The sequence below is a fragment of the Acanthaster planci genome, linkage group LG06 (genome assembly GCF_054643075.1).
Source record: "Acanthaster planci isolate LZ-2023a linkage group LG06, COTS_SCS, whole genome shotgun sequence".
Classification (NCBI taxonomy): domain Eukaryota; kingdom Metazoa; phylum Echinodermata; class Asteroidea; order Valvatida; family Acanthasteridae; genus Acanthaster; species Acanthaster planci.
In genome coordinates this window covers 4,712,090-4,733,145 of record NC_141782.1, presented here as the reverse complement: position 1 = coordinate 4,733,145, position 21,056 = coordinate 4,712,090, and the positions used below count along the sequence as shown (strand labels likewise).

Here is a 21,056-nt window from a genome sequence, read left to right as displayed (position 1 = left end):
TGTTCCGGGTAAAAACTACGACGCGCACGACTTACACGTGACCAACGGTAAATATGCGGGATCTACTTACATGGGATTTGGATGGGCTAAGCCACCTAAAGGTTCCGGTCACGCGAGTACCTACACGGTCACCTGGATTTCACAGTCGGACGCGGTTACCTTGGCCTGGTGGGATTTTGTTCCTAAAAAGTCTCGGTTGACGGACGTGGGAATCACCAAGGTAAACGAATAAATTCGAGTTTACGTCTACGCATTACTCGGGGCACAGGCGCAGACCAAGACCAGCGTTTTAGCCACCGGCACCGGATTAGACGCGCAACGGCAATTTATTACGATCGTGGAATCTTTAATTAACTCGGACCCTGATCTCGAACAGTCGATCGACCAATTTCAAGATTCGCTACAATACGCAAAAATGCCTTTAAACTTTGTAGTCGCTCCGGGTTTGTACCTGGTGCCCTCGGACTTACGCATCGGTACGTTTGAGGGATATAACAATAATTAAAGTCGCGACTGCGGATATGAAGACTGGATACGTACCGAGTTTAAATAGCGAAGTGAGCGGAGCGAGCGGAGCAACGAGCGGAGCGAGTTTAAAAGTTGATTTTAATGAAGAAGTGATCAAACCAGAACCGGAAGTGTTACCGAGGCCAACTGTAAAGCCAGTTTTAAGCAAACCCTTAGACGCTCACAACGAAGAAAAACTATCATTAACCATCGGAGCCGTTGCCGTTGGTGTCATCGGTTTTACGTTAGATAAGGTTTTCACATAAACGGTTTGAATTAGGGCAAAAAAAAAATTCACCCCAAATTTGGGGTGAATTTTTATTTTTTTTTTTGCCTTTTTACCCATTCTTTTGCACGTACATCAAAATTAAAACACCCAAGCCTACGAGCAGAGTCCACACGTGCTCCGCCACCCACCTGACCGCTTTACTCGCCACATTAAAAATCCAACTCAAAATGCTACCTATGACCCCGGGCAAAGCGCCTAAAGCTTTCAACCCGAGTTTCTTCAACATGTTTGCCAGGCTCCACAGTTGACGTTTGATCCAGTCGGTAATTCCACCTTTGGAAGGAGGAGCCGGCGTTGGTGTCGGTTCAGGCGTTAGACTAGGAGTTCCAACAGCTCTGACGCTGGCCACGATACTACTAACGATGGTACTTACCGCTAAACTAAAAGCCGTTAAAATGCTTACGATCGTGACGCCTTGCTCTCTAAATATCGTTCGAATCTTCTCGCGTAGTGTCAAATCCGAATTCATGATCTTTTTGATCGTTTCCTTGATGCGATTAATTTGGCTCCTCAATTGATCGGTGTTTCTATTGATGACTTCTAATCTACCCCGCCTTTCGACTCGTAAGTCGTCCAATTGCCGTTGAAGTTCCGTACGTTCACCTTCGGACGTCGCTTCTTCCAACTCGGCTTCAAATTGTTGAAGTTTTGCGTCTAACTCATCTAATTTACCTTGATTTAAAATTAATTCTCCTTTTATCGTTTGTAACGATTTATCTAAAGCGACGAGTTCTCTGTAATTTAACCCTTCGGATTGAACGTCTACGTCACGAGTGAGGTCTTCTACAATGTCGCTCGCTAGATCTGCTTCTTGGGGTAGTTCTACCAATTCTATGCTCTCGGGATGAAGTTCCGCGAGTTTACGATGCACCCGAGCAGCTTCTTCTTTTGTTTTTCCGGAAACGTAATCTCGCAAGCCTAAAACGCGTCTTATAAAATCTGTGTTTGTTCTTTGTCTATTAGTATTTAGGCTAAGAAATTTACTATTATCGTTTTCTTGGTTAAAAGAACTTTTTTGCCTTCAAACTTTACGTACAGGCGATCTTTACTATCTAAATTAAAAATATTTGGGTCTTTTAGTTTTGTTTTGTAACCAGTTTCTTTTTTGATAGCTGAGTAAAAATCGTTCACTTTAGATTCGCGTAACAATTGCCTAAGATCCATTAAGTTGACTTGTCTTGTTAGTTCTGTTTCTTGTAAAGGATCGACGTCTTTAATTAACTCGTTGTATCGCTTTTCGATCTCTAAGCCGCCATATATTTCATCTTCTTCGTCTGGCCCAACAGTAATAGGATGTGTAAAATCAGGGTCTTCTAACGACGTTTCTGTTTGCGTTGGATTAAGTATTAAGTCCTCCCACTGCAATTGCGAGTCTTGATCGGTCTCCTCTTTGTTTTCTAGTGGTATTTCTTCAAAATCAACTCCTCCTTCAGCCATTTCACTTTAACTTTAAAATAAAGAAACTTAAGCGGTGGGCAGGCTCGCGGGTAGGATACCCTGTGCTACCAACCAACCTTGGGTAGCCAATGCACCGCTAGACAGCGCGGTCAATTTCAACGCGTCTTCGGCGGACAATTTATTTAGATCTGGCGGTTTAATTTTAAAAAGCCTACTCGACAGCATAGCATATCCAATAGAAATTCCCGAAACGACGGCACCGTGGTAAACTGTATTGGCGATTCCGTTTACGTCGATTGATTTAGCGTTACTCATATTTATATATAAAGAACTTTTAAATTTATTCCATATCTAAAAATTGGTTCTTGGTTAGGAATTATCTCTCGCTCCGCTTCTCGTTTTGGTTGAATAACTTGTCGAGTAGGTTGAGCGCTCGACTTGTTTTTCCAAATTAAAAAGAGAAGAACACCAGTGATACCCAATCCACAAAATATCAAGTTTCTGTTCGCTGTAACCGTTTGATAAATTTTATTTTCGCTGCTCGCTTTGCTGCTCTCTTCGCTCGGTAATTTCATCTTGGCGAGCTGCTGCTTCATCTTCTTGTTATGCTCGGCCAATTTTTTACCTTGTTCTACACGCTTTGGATTTTTAGCTTTAGTTACCGTCTGAATTTGGTTGTTGTTCGATTTGTTTGTTTGGTTCGCTTCGTTTGTTTGGTTCACTTCGTTCGTTGACATCCTCTTTTATAATAAGAGAACTTTTGTTGAATTCTAGATGTTTTGTTGTAATCAACGCTGCTGTAAGTGGGGATAGGTAAACTCCGTATTTATAACAGATCTCTGTGAGTAGGTGTCCCATCGTTTGACTGATAATCGGGTCGTCGTTTAAATCCTTAGTCAGCGCTTCTTCGGACGTTAGGTTGACGTTAAAGCCCAAAAATTCAACCGGGGTAGCTATCCCTAGCAAGCGAGAATAAAGGCTCGAAATCGCGCGACCGAGAGTTTTTATGATCTCTTTCCCAAATTTAACTTCGTACAAATTAAAAAGCTTTTCTTGATCTTTGGGTGACATAGCTTCGATCTCTCTGATCGAGTATTCTTTGCCGAGATATTTTTTAGATTCACCTGACGCGGCTATCGCGCAAAGTCCATCTTTTACGTTTGAGGTTGATTCGCTGCTCGCTCCGCTTCGCTCGGTGAGAATGCTTTTGATGTCGTCCATTTAAATATAGGCCCCTATACGTTTTAAATTTGTTGACCGTTTGTTTGAAGCGTAGGTACTCGATCGTATAGCAAGTTAAATTAGCTGCGATAACTAGTTGAGTAAATAGTTGAACTAGCTCAAACATTGTTGCTTATTTATTATAAATAAAAATAAAATTAGTTACAACCGAGCTGACTCAGCCCGATTGTAACTAAAGAGAATTAATTTAAAGCAAATAAATAAATACTTAAGAACTAGCTTTTGAAATCGTTATACGAGGTAACAATTAGCTTATCGCTCTTTCTAGCGAAGTTACACTTACGACAAGCTAGTACGCAATTTGATTTGATGTGACCAATTTTATTATCTAATCGTTCGATAGTACAAAGATCGTCTTTATTTTCTAAAAATTGCATTTTGGCATCGCAATCAGGGTAAAAGCAGCGAGGGTAGTCCTCAATTAGCCAGCGACAGAAATCTGTGTCAATAAACCGGTCAGGATCAAATCGATCGTATTTCTTATCTGATTTTCGAGCGCTGCGAATCCAACCTCGAATCGTTACCTTGATTGGGTCTGAACAAATTTTGCAATAAAGTTTTTGTACCCCATGCTCGCATATACCGTTTCCGTTACACTCTTTACAACGATGTTTTTGTCTCCCATGTTCGCATTTATGTCTATTATTAGAAACTTTAGCAGCGGCATTACAGCTAATACACCCTGAGTAACCCTTACCGCTATCAGTAACTTTAAAAAATTCTAGCGATTTTAACTTATGACATCTTTTACAAATTTTACTTTCCATTTAAATTAAAGTACGTTCGTTCATACATTATCTCATTTTTATTGAACAAAGAAATGAACCGGTGCTTCGGTATTTAATACCAATTTACTAAATTTAACCTCACGTAAATACCTTTTAATTTCCTCTCGTTTTTCGTTCTTTACTACATCGTTTTCGTCGAGACATTGATCAAAGGACGATCGATCTTTACAGTGGAATATCGCGGTCCTAGCGGTGTTTTCTCGGAATCTTTTAGCACCGAATTGTACTTTTGGGTAAGTAGCCTGCACGAATGGTTGTAATGTCGGCTCGAGAACGCCATCTTACTGAGAGCACAAGTATTGCTACTCTTAGATTTCTTTCGGTACTTAATAAATTGATCGGCCGCGCAGTCGTCGATAATAAACAACGTGTTCGTTCCATCAAAAATTTTCTGATAAAGTTCGATTGCCTCGTTTAATTCTAGTCTTTCCCGATCTAAATCACACAGGTAAACGCCTTCGTCGCTGTATATCCACGGCCTATCGAGATAAGTTTTATTCTTAAAAAGCGTCGGACAGATAATTACGATAGCTTCAAACGCGAATTTATATTCAGTCTCTAAAAGATTTAAAATCCACTGAGTTTTACCCGACGCAGTTTTGCCCACGATCAAAGCGCAGTGAGGATTTTAAAATTGCCGTTCATTTAATTTTAATAAACCAAACTCTTAAAGTTTCTGTCTTCCACCGTGAGTTGAGAATCTATCACCAAAAACACGTACATCGTGAGCGCCCCCGCTGTTTCGGCTTCACGTTCCATTTGAATTGCGATATCTCCACCACCGCCTAGGGGTCTACCCGATCCGTGGGCCGAATTGTCGTCGGAACTTCTGAAATCGAGCCAGAGACCGTACTTGTCTTTTAGATAGCCGGCTAGGTCTACTCCTGTTAAGTTTAAATCTTTGACGGTCCCTCTAGCCAATTCGGTGTCCGAGTCTCCAAAATACTTAGTGACTTCATTCCAATGTTGATATTCAAACAGACCCTGCGAGTACAGTTGATTTGGTTTCCCTTCGACCGTAACAATCATTTTTGTGATGTGCGGATTATAAAATTTTTGCGGGTTCTTGATCGTCGGGTCTCTGAATAGAATCAACACCCCTTTCAAGCTTTTGATACTCTGGTCGATGCTAATGTTCCATAGCGTGTCACTCTTGTTTACGGCCTGTTTTTCCACGAATGAATCCGGTCAAATAGGTAATACATGGTTTTTTATTTTTTAGTGTTGGTAACTACCTCGTATTCCAAGGTCAGGTCCGAAATTTGATATTCAGCCGCGGTATCTGACGAGTTGACCACTTTGTCGTGCCCGTTAAAAGTCAGTTGATACGTTAGAGGCTCTTTAAACCACGAAGGATAAAGCGGAGCGTGATCCGTCAACATAGGCGTGTCCAGTGGAATTGCGTATCTGTTTTTAAAAGTGTCGGCGATCGCTTTGTCTTTACCGTAGTTCGCAGCGGCATTAGCATCGCCAGCCCCTAGACGTATCTTGGCGACGTTTTCCCTTTCCAAACCATAATACGCCATGTTTTTAGTCTGCGACAGGGGTAGCCAATTGTCCTTAAAATTGTGAAATACGTCTGCATCCCGGTAACTTACGATGTCCGTGCCTTGAAGACGCACTTTAATTTCTGAAATCAAGTTTCGAGCCACGTTGTTATACACGGTCCGGTTATCGTCCAAGGCGCTGTCTAGATCGAGTTTAAAAGCCAACTTTGCCGTGCCGGGTACCATGACTTCGTCTATGCCTAGAGCTGGAAGTTTTACGTTTAACGTGTGACCCGCGGCTATGGTGCTCTGGTTGTGCGTAATGGTGACTTCGCGCCTTTCGCCTTTGATCGCGCGAGGAACTTTAAGCCTGCGACTCGGGTTTAGCTTTTTGGTGTACATTACTTTAATATAATACGATTCTTATTTTATTTTTAAAATTAAATAAAAAGCGACAAACGTAAAACCCGCTACAAAAACAGGTTTTCGTATTTTTCACTTTGGGTCTCTGAAACCATATCACCGATGTGATCTATATCGACGAGCATGTCGCCAAGCATCTGCTGAATCTCCGTTTGATCGGTTTGAATCTCGATTAATTTACCTTTAATTTCGGTAACACTCGCTTTGGTAATACTCGCTTCGCTCGTTGCTTCGCTCGTTGCTTCGCTCGTTCGCTTTGTTGCTCGCTTCGCTTCGCTCGTTATGCATATTTAATTTAACCTTATTTTAAAAATGGCTAGTGCTTTAATGATGGTGGGAGGAGCGATAGTAAACGCCTTGGCATTCACGGGCTCAAATTTTTTATTTAGCAGTTTATCAAAAAGTAAAGTCGACGAAGAACGAAAGCGACACGACCTCGCGTTAGAACAACTGGCGCAAGCGAAAGAAGAATGGGAACAAAACCGCGTACACATGTTAGACTTTTTAAACAAACGAATGCGACAAGAATGCGCGAGTCAGCAGACATTTGTAAACGTGGACGAAGCCCTACGAGCTTATTCGAGAGTAACTGGTAAAAACATTACCCCATTACCGCCAGAGCCTAAGTTGTCCGATTTTTACGAGCCTTCCGAGGATCAAAAAATTCGCGAGTTTGTGTGGATTTTAGGTGGGACGGCCTTGGTGGGGTTGTTAGCATATCGATTTGCGTAACTTATTTTAAAATGAACCAAACTTTTAAAAAACTATTTTACAGCCCACAGGGTTACTGGCGAAGAGTAAGCGCGGTCGATCATCTACACGAAAAGACCGGTGCCGACAAATTAGTTATCAGAAACTGGCTAAAAAAGCAGGCCGTTTGGCAAATATATTTACCTGCACCACATTACGTACCCAGACCTACAATGTTGCAATCAGAATCGGTCGAACCTAATTACGCGCATCAAATGGACGTACTTTATTTACCCTGGGACCGCGTTAAAAGAAAAACATTTAAATACGTTTTGACCGTGGTAGACGTGGGTTCGCGGTATAAAGAAGCAGAACCGTTGACCAGCAAAACCGCCGAACATGTAACCAAAGCGACCAAGAAAATTTACGAGCGATCACCTCTGACCTGGCCCAAATTCGTAATGGTAGACTCGGGATCTGAATTCAAAGGCGACTTCAAACGGTTAATGACAAAAAATAAAGTACAAATTCAAGTGGGTGAACCTGGGGTACACAGATCTCAAGGAATCGTGGAAAGGTTTAACCGTACTTTAGCCGAAAGGTTATTCGGCCACCAATACGCTCAAGAAATGATAAACGTGGGTGAGCGAAACGTGGAATGGGTAGAACGTTTGCCTCAGGTCGTGAAATCGTTAAACGAGGAAAAAACGCGTTTAATAGATGCCGTTCCTGCAGAAGCTATAAAATTAGACCGAGTGAAACAAGCACCGAGTGCACCTGTAAGAACTACCCAAAGAGAACTTCCTCCAGACGTGGTCGTTAGGTATTTATATTACCCGGGCGAGCAAGAGGGAGGCACCGTCAGAAGGGCAACGGATCCGGTCTGGTCCGTGGACGTCTATCAAATTGAAAAGCGCACCAGTCAATTTAAACGAGTAAAAGGCAAGAGGGTAAAAACGGGTCCCACTTTATATTACCTTTTAAACGGGCCAAATAGGAGTTTCGTCAAAGAGGAACTTCAGGTAGTACCCGAAGATACCGAATTACCGGAGTAGGTAATTTCCGTAAGCCAACGTATCGATTCCGTTCGGTAATATGTAGCGCTTTGTGTCCAACGGTGACAGACTAAGTTTATTTTGTGAAATGGTGAACATCCGATGTTTATCCGATCTAAATAATTGTTGTTTATTGAAATGAGAAACCCTGTCAAATAGGCAGCTTTTATACATCTCGTGGGTTAGGTTCTTTTGAGTTACCACTTTTGTGACCCCTTTTGCCTTCTTTAAAGTGTGATCGACCGTCAGAATCGAATACATTTTCGGTCTGATATAAACAGCTTCTAAAATTATTTTGCCACCAAATTCGTCTTTCATTTTGCCTATGACTTTTTTATTTTTGGCGCTGTAAAGCGGATGATCGGGTGGGTAATTACTAAAGTCAAATAAATTGCGCTTTTCGTTTAGGTAACCAGTTAAATCGTCGGAGCTTCGCTCGATTTGAACTAATAGAGAATCAGTGTCCGTGTAAAGTAAATTTACTTTTTCACCAAAAGTTGATTTTAGTTCGTTGTAGTAGAAATCATACATCAACGTTTTTGAGATATCGAGAATACTTACACCGCAATAGATTGGCTTATTTAATTTTGTTTTGGTTCGGTACATCTTCACAAACGAAAGCTCGCAATCCTCAAATGGTACCGTCGATTTGTAATTCGGTTTATAAGTTAATTTTTTGTATTTGTCAGCATCCTGTACGTCCCTCAGTAAATGACCGTCAATTCGATATCTGACATTTTCCATCGTCTTGCCAATGACCGAGTTGTTCATCAATTTGAAAAAGTCTTTCTCAAAATCATTTTTTGCTTTCTTGCGCAATTTTGTGTTTTTGTCAATATAGCTTTTCATCCACGGCTTTTGACGAAATTTTAATACTCGGTGAACTTCTTTGATCCTCAACCCGTGTTTGAGATATTTTTGCAATGTACGATAATGGCACACATATTTTCGTTTGGTGTCCAAAGTGGCCACGAGTTTGTCTACCAAGGTCACTTCGCTCACTTCGCCATTACCAATTAAATCCTGTTGATAGCTCGAAAACCATTTGTTCGGTACCGACATATTTTAGGGTGCAAGTGGAAAGTCATTATGTTTGTCATGGTGACGTTCTGGGTAATCTAAAGTGATTTCAAACATGTAACCGTAGTCGTCAGTTAGTCGCAACTCTTGGATGTAATAGTACGTAAATTTTTCTAAGTCTGTTTCCCAGGTAAATTCACCTACGGGTAAATATTTGCTCATCGCCTAGCCGTATAAATTATTTGCGTCCAAATACATGATCCATGACTCTGGCTTATTGGGGTCGTAGTCAGGTAGTTCTGGATTATTGGCCTTTGCATATCGCTTTGCACCCACACTCGAAATACCACCTCTTTTGGCCCTTTCAAGGAACAAATGCATGTCGATGTCTATCAGTAGTTCCAATTGTATACCCGAATGCTTTAACAATGCATACCACGACAGGCCCGGTGACGTGTAATAGTTGGCTGGGTCAAGGCCGTAGTGTTGTTTACATACCCTCCGAAAGTTTTCAAAAACAGCCGCTAGCAATAACACGTCTGTTTCCACGTATAGGTCGTGGTAATCCCCCAAGTTTTTACAACCAAAGGCTTGCCATACTGTCTCTGCACGAGCGTATTCTTGCTCGGTTATTCCTCCCTGCTTCAGAGAGCTATAGAAAGCGTCTACTGGCGGGAGCCGTCTCTCTTGGAACCGATCAAAGGAATCGATATACTCATAGGGGTAAATTCCCTTTTCCAAGAGTAAATTTGTGTTTTCTGGAAACCTTTCGCAAAGTAAGTTAAAATCATCGGGTGAACAGTTTTTAACCAACCGATCTAAGGAGGCCGCCATGAAATGAAAGGAGTCTAAAAATCTGAGTTGGCCAAAGGAGAACGAAATGTAGTTCTCGGTATTTTTAGCGATCAACTTAATTGATTTCCCGTAAAATTCGTGAGCGCCCTGCATAATCAAGTGCGCATCGTATTTCTCGAGATTATGTAAAATCACCGGAATGAATGTTTGATCGATCACTATTCTTAACTTGAGATTACAACTAGCGTGCGCTGGGCCTCGGTACTTCCCCGTCACGTGACAATGATCTCTAACCTTTCTAAAATTATTGATGGGCTTTTTGCAATCCAAACATACCCATTCTTTGAACTCTTTATCTTTGCCTTCAACTTCAACTATACGACAAAACTTGATTTTTTCTTATGTTGTCTCTGGTGGTTTTGGAATATCACATTGACAGTGAGATTCATCCGCTCGCTTTGCTCGATCTATCAACTTTTCGCAGATCCAACATCTATGACAATTTTCGTAGATTTTTTGTAACTCGGGTGACCAAATCAATTTCGCTTTATTTTTAAACGTTTGGTTGATCTTCTTTGTTTCCTGAGAAAGTGACCCTACAAAATTAACAGTCGCGTCTTGGCCTCTGAATGTTTTTCGGCTAGTGCAAACTCCATCGCATCTGACGAACGCGTATGAGTAGCCACAAGGCTTGTGAATCTGTGTTTTCACCGTGTTTGTATCGGTCGGCGGTAACCTTTTTAAAACAGACTCAAAATCGGCGTAAATGACAAAAGGTGCATCTTGCTTATTTTTGTAATTTTCAAACTTGAGTATATTCTCACCTTTGACCGGCAACTCGACCGTACATGTGGGAACGTTTAACTTTTGACAATCTTCTTTGTGTCTGGTTAACTTTTCTTCCGTTTGGAAATGCGAGATGCATTTTAAGCACCAGTGTTTTTGACCATCGTGATGATTGATATCACCCGTGAACCTAGAAAAATTTTTAATCCACCAGTAGTGACTCTTTTCACCTTTGTTAAAGTAAAGTAAATTTATAGGTTCGTCTGGGCGCTTGCTTTCGTGAAGAATGTACAGACCGTATTTTTTGGTATAACCAAATACGTTAATTGCCAAATTATTTTGCGATTCGATTCGTGGGATTTGTGAAATTGGTGTTGGAAAGCTTACGTTTGTAAAATTTAAACCATCTGATTCTGACCGGTAAGTCAAAGGCCGCTCCTTATTTATTTTATATTTTGGATTTGTTTCTAGCTGACTTTTGACTCCGTCTGAATATAACTTTAAAGCTGCCCGCAACGCCCATCGGATACATTCTTGATCTTTATTTTGGACGTTTATGATTGCTTTTTTGTCTAACAGTTCCTTAGGCAACGGAATGTAAGAAGAACCCACTGGATTATATTTAACCACGTTGATGTAAAAAGCGACAACTTTGTCAAAGATCCAACCCGAGCCTTTTTGTGTATGAGCCTCCACCTCTTTTATTTGCGCTTCGCGTTGTTCAGCGAGTGCGTTTTTAACGTCAGCCTTATTTGCGACGGCATCGTTGTCGCTCGGAAAGGGGAATACGCCAAATTCAGTTTTTTCAGGTTTTTCCAATCTAAACTGAACTTTGATATTTGTTTGCAATTTGTACGAACCAATTTCTTTCAGTTCTTCCAAAGCTTTTTTCTCGATGAAAGTTTTGTAAAAATCAAAAAAGTGTATTAGGTCGTATTCAAAGAAACGAGGTATCAATTCCCAATTGCGAAAATAACCCTGAAAGCGCCTGACGTTTCTAATGTCGACTGCCGCAATTTCCTCGGGCTGAGTGTAAGCTTTAATCGCTTCAATAAAGTCCTGTTTGACGTATCTGTCTTTGTTTGCAAAAGGAATATTATATTTTTGTACCGTTTTCAACAGCTGCCGATATGACTGACGCGGGAGGTACCTAAATTGTTTTTGATCTTCTTTGATAGCGTTTATTAGTTCTGATCGTGTATGATGTTTACGTTTTGGTGCCAGTAGCGGAACGTTATACCGTTTGACAAAATCTTCTAAAAACGCCTTCTTAAATCGATTAAAGTTCGTTAGTAGAGGTCGGTGTTGTGGGTTGCTCATGTCTCTATTTATATGTAGATCTCTAAAATTTTCATCATTTTTTCTGGCGCCTTGACTTGACATGTTTTTTTATATATTGTTATTTTTATATATAGGTCATTTATTTAAGGCGGTTGTAAACATCAGCGTGTTTTGCTTTGAACAGAGCCAAGGTCACGAGTTCAGGCCGACGGGAAGTCCCTTTTTGTTTGTAAGTGATTGCTGGTGCGATCGGTGCTAGTCAAAAGTTCAAGGTCAGTGAAGCGAGCATAGCGAGCGGCGCTAGTCACGAGTTGTTTACAGCGAGCGAAGCGAGCGGCGCCGGGGTCAAAAGGTGAGCGAGCGAAGCGAGCGGTGAGTGTGGTGGGTGAAAGGGGGTTTTGGCTCAGAATGTATATATTCACCCGGCACCTCACAGCCGGGCCTTTTTTGTCGATGTACTACCCAGGGGTTTTTGGTGGGCAAAAACCGGGGTTCACGTAATTTATATTTTTTCCCATTTTTTCTCACCAAAACGATTCCCACGATTTTTTGAGTCGATGTACTACCCAAGGGTTTTGAGCAAAAACGGGGTAAAAAGGGGGCGTGTGCTCCAGAACTGTCCCTCTCCTACTACTCACGGTTGCCGAAGAGTCAATGGTTGGAAAACGTGTACAAAACATATGGGAGGTCTTCCGAAAAAGTTAGAGTATGAACAAAAGAGGAACAATAGGGAGTCCAAGATTGAAGGCGTTTACACACTTGTGTGTGCGTCGGGAGGGGGGTTAGATATACATGTACCTGGTGAGTTTATTTTCATGTTTTGGAATGTTCTGACGACCAACACAAGATGGGGAAAATGGTGATACATACTCCAAAGCACCAAATTTTGTGGGGTTTTCATAGTCACAGTGGCTAAACAATATAAGACATTTTCTGTACTACGTTTTCTGTAATAAACATGCACTATTAAAATTATAAATAGAGATGAATTCAGAGCATTTTAATCAACCAGATTTCTGTTTGCCTGCGGGGTTTTGTTTTGTGTTGCTTTTTTCCTAGCCCGTGCAATAAAAAAGAGCATTTTTTGATACATGTTTGAGATTCTTCACCAGTGACTCCAAAAGTGAAAAAAAGTGCCTTGGTGCCCTTTTACACTACACATCAACAAGAGGAAAAAAATGTAAAATGTCAAAAGCACTTTAGTACATATATTGTGAAAAGCTTCCAAACATTTGAAATACCAGTGAAAGGTGACTGATTAATGGGATAAGAATTCAAGATGATATGGGTACATGTAGATACGATTTCAATCTTTCTAATAAATGGTGAACTGAAGCATTGTGTGTCAATAAATAAACACTCTTATGCAACAGAAAAGGCAAGTAGCTTTTGGCGGTTGGTTCATCTGAGGCAAAACACAAAGAACAAGGACAAAATCGGGGTAGAAGGATATTTCTTGGCATTTATTTTAATGCACTATTGCCTTGCAGGTTCCCAGCTCAATGTTAATGCATGCTTTATTTAATACAATCATCATCCAGATCTAATACATATTGATCTCCATTTAAGTCAATTAACTTCTTTCTAGACTAAAACATGCTCACACTACATGTATTTACCCTTGTTACAGACACTTGTGCCACCTCTTTTTAAGAGTCAAAATAATCATCCTGCTGCGACAGTTCTACAGAAAAGATGCTTGGGGTAGACTTTAATGCAAGAGCTTTATAAACTGGTAAGACTACATAAGACAAGCTCAAAGTTTGGAAGGAGGCAAACTTCATTGTGAACGGACACAACTTCATACACATGAAAATGATTCAACCTGGGTATTATTGCAAAGCACTATATCTTAATTTCACTTTAGTATATTATACATTACTACCAATAGATATAATCTTGAATACGTAAATGATTTTTTAAAAAGTTGATAAAGATTTGTAATTACCTCAAAGTAAATTCCCACTGTATGATGAATACGTTTCATCAGTGTTGATCAGTTTCATCAGTGTTGATTACAATAAATCAACATTCATCATTAATTTCAATATCCCAAGGATGATACTTCAAACTGCAAACCTTTAGCTAAAAATACATTTATTAGACTTGCATGGTACACACAGCAGAATTGACACCTCAAAGGAATTGGTTGATTTGAATCCAGAACAAAAGTAATTTTGCACCCTCTGTTCACATTCACAATACAGGGTGACCAAAAATTAAAAAGTAACCATGAAGACAAAAATTGTTCTTTTTTGTATTAAACAAAAAGTTCAGAGCATTATCCTTTCAAAATCGAAGACTTCATTTAAATTTGATACTGCATTTTGGAGATAATCTAGATTATGCAAGACATTGTTTTTGTTCCTTTTTTGGGGGGCTTTTTGCAATTTTGTGAAAAAGGCATTACTTCTCTTCTGTTTTTTTTCTTTGTCTTCTGCGCAAAACCCATTCACTTTGTGCACGCTTTTTTCTCTACACAACTTTATTGCTTTTGCCACTTTGGATCTTGATCAAACTTTTACCAATGAAGGACCCTTATGCATTAAATGGTCCTCGAAACATGACGTCATGATGACGTCATCAAACAATTTATTATTGATTTTTCAATATTTATTTCAGCCCATTGACTTTGTACACATTTTCAAGGCAACATTTTGGTTGTTCAGCAACATTCAAATGTCATCAAAGTTACAGCAAGGAAAAACCTCAAAGCAAAGATAATACTCAAATAATCATGTCACGACAACATCAAGTGATTTGTTATTAAATTTTGAATATTTAAATATTACTTTAATTATTTTAAAATCCATATAAAATCAACTGTGGCTTCTTGCAACATTCTGTTTGCTGCAAGTGGCAAGGTAAAATTTGGTCTTCATTTTACCTCTCGTAGGTCAAATCACGTGACCCTTCTGGTCGAAACCCGAAGTGGGCTTATTGTTTAAAAGTGGTAATGGGTATCAGCTTGCTTTCAATGGTGTTAGTCGGTGGGGGTATAGTATTCTTCAAATCATCTACTGATGACGTCATGTCCTTATCAAGTGCCCTCTAGTGACAGGTTAAAAATTCTGAAAAAATGAATTTTGAGCAGATGTCTGTGGCGAAGTTTGTCCGAATCATCTGAAAATTGACATGTATGATTATTTTCACCCAGTCAACATGTGTGAAATTTGGGGCCGATGATGTCATCAGATAGGAAGTTATGTAAAAAGTTCTTTTATTTTTCAAAATTCGTAAAAAAATCAACCGCAACAGATTTCAGCGTGAATTTTTCATTATATGATAGCTAAAAACATTGAAGTCAACTGCATGAAGTGCATAAGTGGTGTACTTCTTCACACAGATGAAGCACCGACGACGAAAACCCCTTCCAATATTTGCGAACTCGAACTCCAATTCGCATACCGTGCATTGGGTGCTGTGTGCGTGGACGTGCAATATCTGCCTGTAACGTGTGGCAGGCAGCGCACAGTGCATATACTCAGGACCTGGCAAAATGCTGAGCACATTGTGCAGAGAACAGATCGCATTGTATGGAACGCCAAAAGACACAAATGTTTAAAATCTGTAATCTGTGCTAAATCATGTTTTGTATTGTATTTTTTGTTGTTCGTGTCTGACTGGGTTGAAACCTTGGAGATGGTTAGGAAGGAAAGGTTTATAAACATAGACTGACCTCATGTGATGACAATATCTTCAGCAAACGAGTCACATGACATTAAAGGTGCATCTTTTGAAGTGCTATATCTCCTGGAGTACATTTCCCCTCTATTTCAAACGTTGCAGATATCAAGGAAAGGAAAGTGTTTTAGGCGAAAATGTACCTGATGTGGTGATGATGACATCAATGAGGAGTCGAATTACAGTTTATTTAAAACAAGTTATTTCCCCGTAGTGCATGCCTGATAAGGTTGAAATCTTGAACCCAAATGGTCATGATGAAATGATTATCAGGTTTGTGCAGTAGATTGGTTGTTCAATTTAACAAAGGAATGCAAACTAGCCCTCTGTTCTGTTGGCCAACAGACAGATGAGCTCTAGTTTCTTCTTCTGATGATGACCCAAATCCCATTTGTTTTGTTCCTGTTTTTTCTACCCACGACTTTGGTCCCTTAGAAACTTCGGATCTTCATCAAACTTATGTCAATGAACAACCCTTATGCACAGATGGTCCAAGAACAATGATGTCGTGATGACCTCATCAACTAATTTATTATTCATTTTTCAATATCTATTTAGCCTATTGACTTTGTACACATTTTTAGGCATCATTTTGGTTTCTCGGCTATCTTCGATAGTCATCAAAGTTACACTAAGGAAAGACCTTGAGGCAAAGATGATACTAAAATAATTACGTCATGATGACATCATCAAGTGATTTATTATTAAATTTTAAACATTTAAATATTCCGTTAAATTAAAAAAAATCCATATAAAATCAACTGTGGCTTCCTGCAACATTCTTTTTGCGCCAAGTGCCACAGTGAAATTGGGCCTTCAATTCATCTTGTTTGAGTCAAATCATGTGACCCTTCCTTCTGGTCGAAACCGGAAGTGAGCTTATTGTTTAAAAGTGGTAATAGGTATTAAGTTTTTTCAACGGTATAGTCTGTCGGTGTTAGTGCTGGGTTGAAACCCTGCTTGTATCTTGGAAAGGAAGTGCTTTAGGCAAATATTGAGCTCATTTAGTGATGACGTCATTAAACAATAAGTCACGTGACATTAAAGGCGCACTATTTAATAAGCTATATCTCCTGCTTTAAGCAAACATTGACCTCATGTGATGATGATGTCATAAAGTGACAAATCATGTGACATCAAATTTGCATCCTTTAAAGTGCTATATCTCCTGAACTGTACGTCAAATCGGGTTCAAACCTAGCAGATATCTTGAAAAGGAAGTGCTTTAGGCAAACATTGACCTCATGTGATGATGACGTCATTAAGTGAAAAATCACGTGACATTAAAGGTGTATCCTTTAAAGTACTATATCTCCTAAAGTACATGTCCAATGGGGTTGAAACTTGGCTGGTGTTTTGAAAGGGAAGTATTATAGACAAAATTGACCTCATGTAATGATGATGTCATCAGATAATCATGTCATGTCATGTCAAGGGGCACTCTCTTGAAGTGCATGCATGATTGGGTTCCAAACTTGAACCTATATGGACATGATCGTATCATTTCACCAAAGGGCTTATGCTTTAGATTAATTGGTTAAATTTCAGAAGGAGAAAAAGCCATCTGTTCTGTTGCCAACAGACAGATAAGCTCTAGTTTGTTCCTTTTGTTCACTAACTGGGGGAAATAACATGTTGTTTTGCTGATGACTGCATGGTCTATCGTCAAGTCCAGTCGCCAGTAAACAAGTACTTATTCCAGAAAGATTTTGACATTTTAAGCGGGCAAAAACATGGTGCATGAAATTTAGTCTCAGCAAGAAAATGGAATCCTGCCAATACAAACTACTGAGTTTTAGGAGTTACTCTTCGAGAGAAAACGGAAATCACTTCCCTTGACATCCTCATCCAAAATAATCTAAGCTGGTGTTCCAGCTGGTGCACATGCTGTTGCAAAGGCCATCCACAGGTAGCAAGGAAGATCTTTATTTAACCTTGGTTAGACCTGATCTGGAATATGGTAGCAAACCATTGAAACCTGTACACCAAGAAAGGTGTCAATGTACTGGTCAGTATGTAGAGGTGTGCTGCAAACTTTATGTGCAACAACTACTCAAGGTGGAGCATTGTGACTAACATGGGCAATACTTGAACAAAGACAAGAGATAAATCAGTTCATCTACATGTACCTCCACAAAATAATAAAGTACTCATCAAACTAGATGATAGATAGCTATCTTTGTGCAGAGAAAACAACTCTGAACAATCTGAAATTGCAGCAAAAATGCTACACAAACTCATTTTTACCACAGACTATCCAAAAGTGAAACAGACTTCCCACAGGATACCATACAAATTTAATGAGTTAATTTCAAAATAAGTCACTCTTCATAGCCTCTTACATGTAGTGAGTCTTCTAAGATGAGTATTCAAGATGACAAGGACCAAGAACTATCTCATTAACCACTTGCTGCTGGGGAATCCCGTTACGAGCACCATGGGTTTATACGCAGAGCCGGGGTGAGCGAAATGGGACATAAGAGCTGGTCTGTGTACATGAAAGACTGTACTCGGAACAAAAGACCTGCTGCTGGAATAGCCATCATTTTTTGGCTTGCATATTTTGAAGGTAATCTGTAACTGTTTTTAAACAGTATACCACTGTTTTGGGCATAGCGCGCCCGCGGATTAGCACTGTGGACAAAAGTGCTCCAGGGCCCCATTGATGAGTGACACAGCACTGCTGCATGCTAATCCAGCCGCGTTTGAAAAGACTCCACTCGCATTCACTGGGGACAAAGGAAATTACGCAATGCCTACCAATTCTGGGCTCTCGTTACAGGGCAGCTGGCCTGGCTGAAATACTCAATGAAGGTTGCCCGTCAGCTAAGAGTAGCCACCAAACAGTCATTTGTGGGGGTGTAAACATCCATTAAATGAAATCATTAATTTTGAAGAATTTTGAAAACTGAAAATCTTGAAAATATCCCGTATGTGTGCACTGCATTTTTAAAAGCAACTGGCAGCAAGTGGTTAAGCAATGAAACTGCACAATTAACAACCACTACATTCTGAAGTGAGCATCAGTTTCAAGTTTAGAGCTAAACGTAGAAAGGAATTTGAAAGAATCAAGGAACCAAAACAGTTGTGCCATAATTTAAGATTTGAATTCAGAGACTGCATGCATTTGCAAGATAAACAATATAAATCTCCACTGGACAGAACAAAAATAAGTTGAGCTACGTACTTTGCAATATTTCCGCAATGCATCACCAGATTTAAATGAAGTCTTCAGTTAAAAAAAAAAGAACATCCTGAACTATAATTTGACACTGAGAACAGCATTTTTCGACAGTTATTTTGGGAGAAACTAAATGTTACTTTTGGGTTACTTTTTGGGGGACTAACTCTGTGCATGTGGATATTTATAATTAATCTACACACAATTTTTAATTCCCTTCTAGAGTTTTAACCAAAAATTGCATGTTCCATATTCCACGCTTGCTGTGTTCACAAGTTGCTACATAATTAAATACACACCAGTCATCTCATAATGCACTGGCTGGATTCATTACTTGACCAAACGAAGGCATACATGTATCTCTTATGTCTTGATATCAATGCATTGGATGATACACAGATTTTTTTTAGCCTTCAAGTGCATTCCTTCTGAAAAGCATACGAGGTTACTTTATCAAATCACCATCTTTTTAATAGCAACATGTACATGTATGTATGCATGGAATGATTGGTTTTAGATCTGTACAGAGTGTGCGTGAACCAGCATTAATCATGTCTGTTTCACTAATGTGTTTCCCAGCTATCACAAGTTCATATAGTAACATCTCATGCTATATGTTGACTGAAAAAAAAAATTAACAGTACATGCTATTCAAGTATTTTATGAATATTTGAAAGCCAAATAACATTTTAAAAAGGATTCAAGAACGAAGTCTGGACAGGGTTGCTTCTGTTTGAAAAGAGTGACTATTTCAACAATCACTCATGACTGGACCCAAAGGAGGGATGCAAGGGTTGAAAATTCCTTTTTGGGTGTGCTTTTATGTTTTCTTTGCTTTTATCTTTTTCATTCTTCTTGAAGCTTTTGAAATGAATGCCGGCACATGTTAAATTAAGCTAATGTTGCCAGTAATCTTGTCAGGTTAATAGGAATAAATTTATGGGGTGCTTTGGTTAAGGCAAGGGGTTTTAATTTCAGTTGTTAGAGAACCCTCTTCTCTGCAACATGTTACCAATAAAATAAAAATTTAAATAACAATGCCATGGCCTAACTGTAATAAGCAATTATGCATACACATATATTTTGTTAGCCATTAAACAAAGCAAGAACGTTCTTTACGCACAGTACAAGGAAACACAGATTTGGATTTAGCTTGACTATTTAACAGCCTAAGTTTCATTCACTTACTTTTCTAACTTACTTTTTTTAACTTACTGTTAAGCTTGATTTATTTGGGCCAGTATTTTGCTACAAACCAATATCCAATGCCAATTTGTCACCAATCTGAATGGCCACAAATGTGATCATCAGCAAATGACGTGAATGCGTAAGCTTTATATTCACTAATGCTTGACCATAATTTGTGTATTGATCATTTTTACTTTAATAATATACAGAATTAGTGTTAAGAGTGAAGTTTCTGCAGTACCCTACATTCAGGCTCAATCAGGTTTCTGTCACAAAAACACACTGTAGGTTTGTGCCCATGTAACTGAAAATTGGTCTCCAGCTGTTTTCAATGGTCCACACAGCCCATTAATAGTTCCAGCACCAATTTCATAGTGACAAGTCTTACATTTCAATCACTCAGCTTGGAGTAAGTTGAAGGGCTGAAACGTCTACGTAGATACTTGAGAATATATAGAGGAACACAACTGATGAGTGTGATGACCACCACTTTCCACCAGAATGTACCAGTGATGATGAAATTACGATCTGTAATCAGAGCAGAAAAATGACCGGTTTGAAAGGCTTGTACAAGTACAGCTCATTTCACATACATGCAAGTCCATGAGTGGGCATGACCACACTAGTTCAATGGGACACGTGATGGAAACATAGTGTCTACTCATTGCTTAGTATACTGATTAAAAGTCTAAGTACATCTCCATAAAATTGAAATAAATTACATTTGACTTTTTTTCCATTCTGTGCTATCACTAAAACAACTAGAACTAAACCACATCAGCTTTTATCACAGCTTACCTGTAAACAAAAAAGTCAAGTCTCTTTACAACACAGAATTTGAGGAAACTAAGCGCCGGCGACCATTTAGACCCGGTTTGAAAAGGCCCCCCCCCCGGTAAGCTCACCCTGTTGCAAAAACCCTTTTCATACCGGCCTGGGATGCTGGACTGGTTGTTTATCTCGAACTTCTCCATCCTGGGGTCTATTGTTTGCAAGTACTGGTACATGTAATCTATCCAAGAAGGAACATGCTTGTGGTTTTTAATCCTTCAGCTCTATACAATGTTTACACTAATCTGCTTAGATCCCTATTCATCTGTGGAAGCATGGTGGGGGAAGCTTTCATCAGGGACTTTGAAATGCTGATGTACAGACAGGCCTGGTACCGGCCTGGAGTAGCCTGAATAGGTGAATTAGGGCAGGCATTATACAGGGTGGGCTACCGGGGGCCCTTTTCAAACC

At 39.6% G+C, this 21,056-nt stretch overlaps 1 protein-coding gene across 4 annotated transcripts in view; it reads right to left on the bottom strand.

The window, feature by feature from the left end:
- Positions 1–13,203: 13,203 nt before the first annotated feature.
- Positions 13,204–21,056, bottom strand: part of LOC110988993 (putative phospholipid-transporting ATPase IIB) — a 173,221-nt gene continuing 165,368 nt past the window's right edge. For all 4 annotated transcript variants that reach the window (XM_022253028.2, XM_022253026.2, XM_087138273.1 and 1 more), the window contains one exon: positions 13,204–20,342. In XM_022253028.2, the coding sequence (XP_022108720.1) occupies positions 20,206–20,342 (137 nt within the window). In that variant the 3' untranslated portion in view covers positions 13,204–20,205. The remainder of the gene's footprint in view (positions 20,343–21,056) is intronic.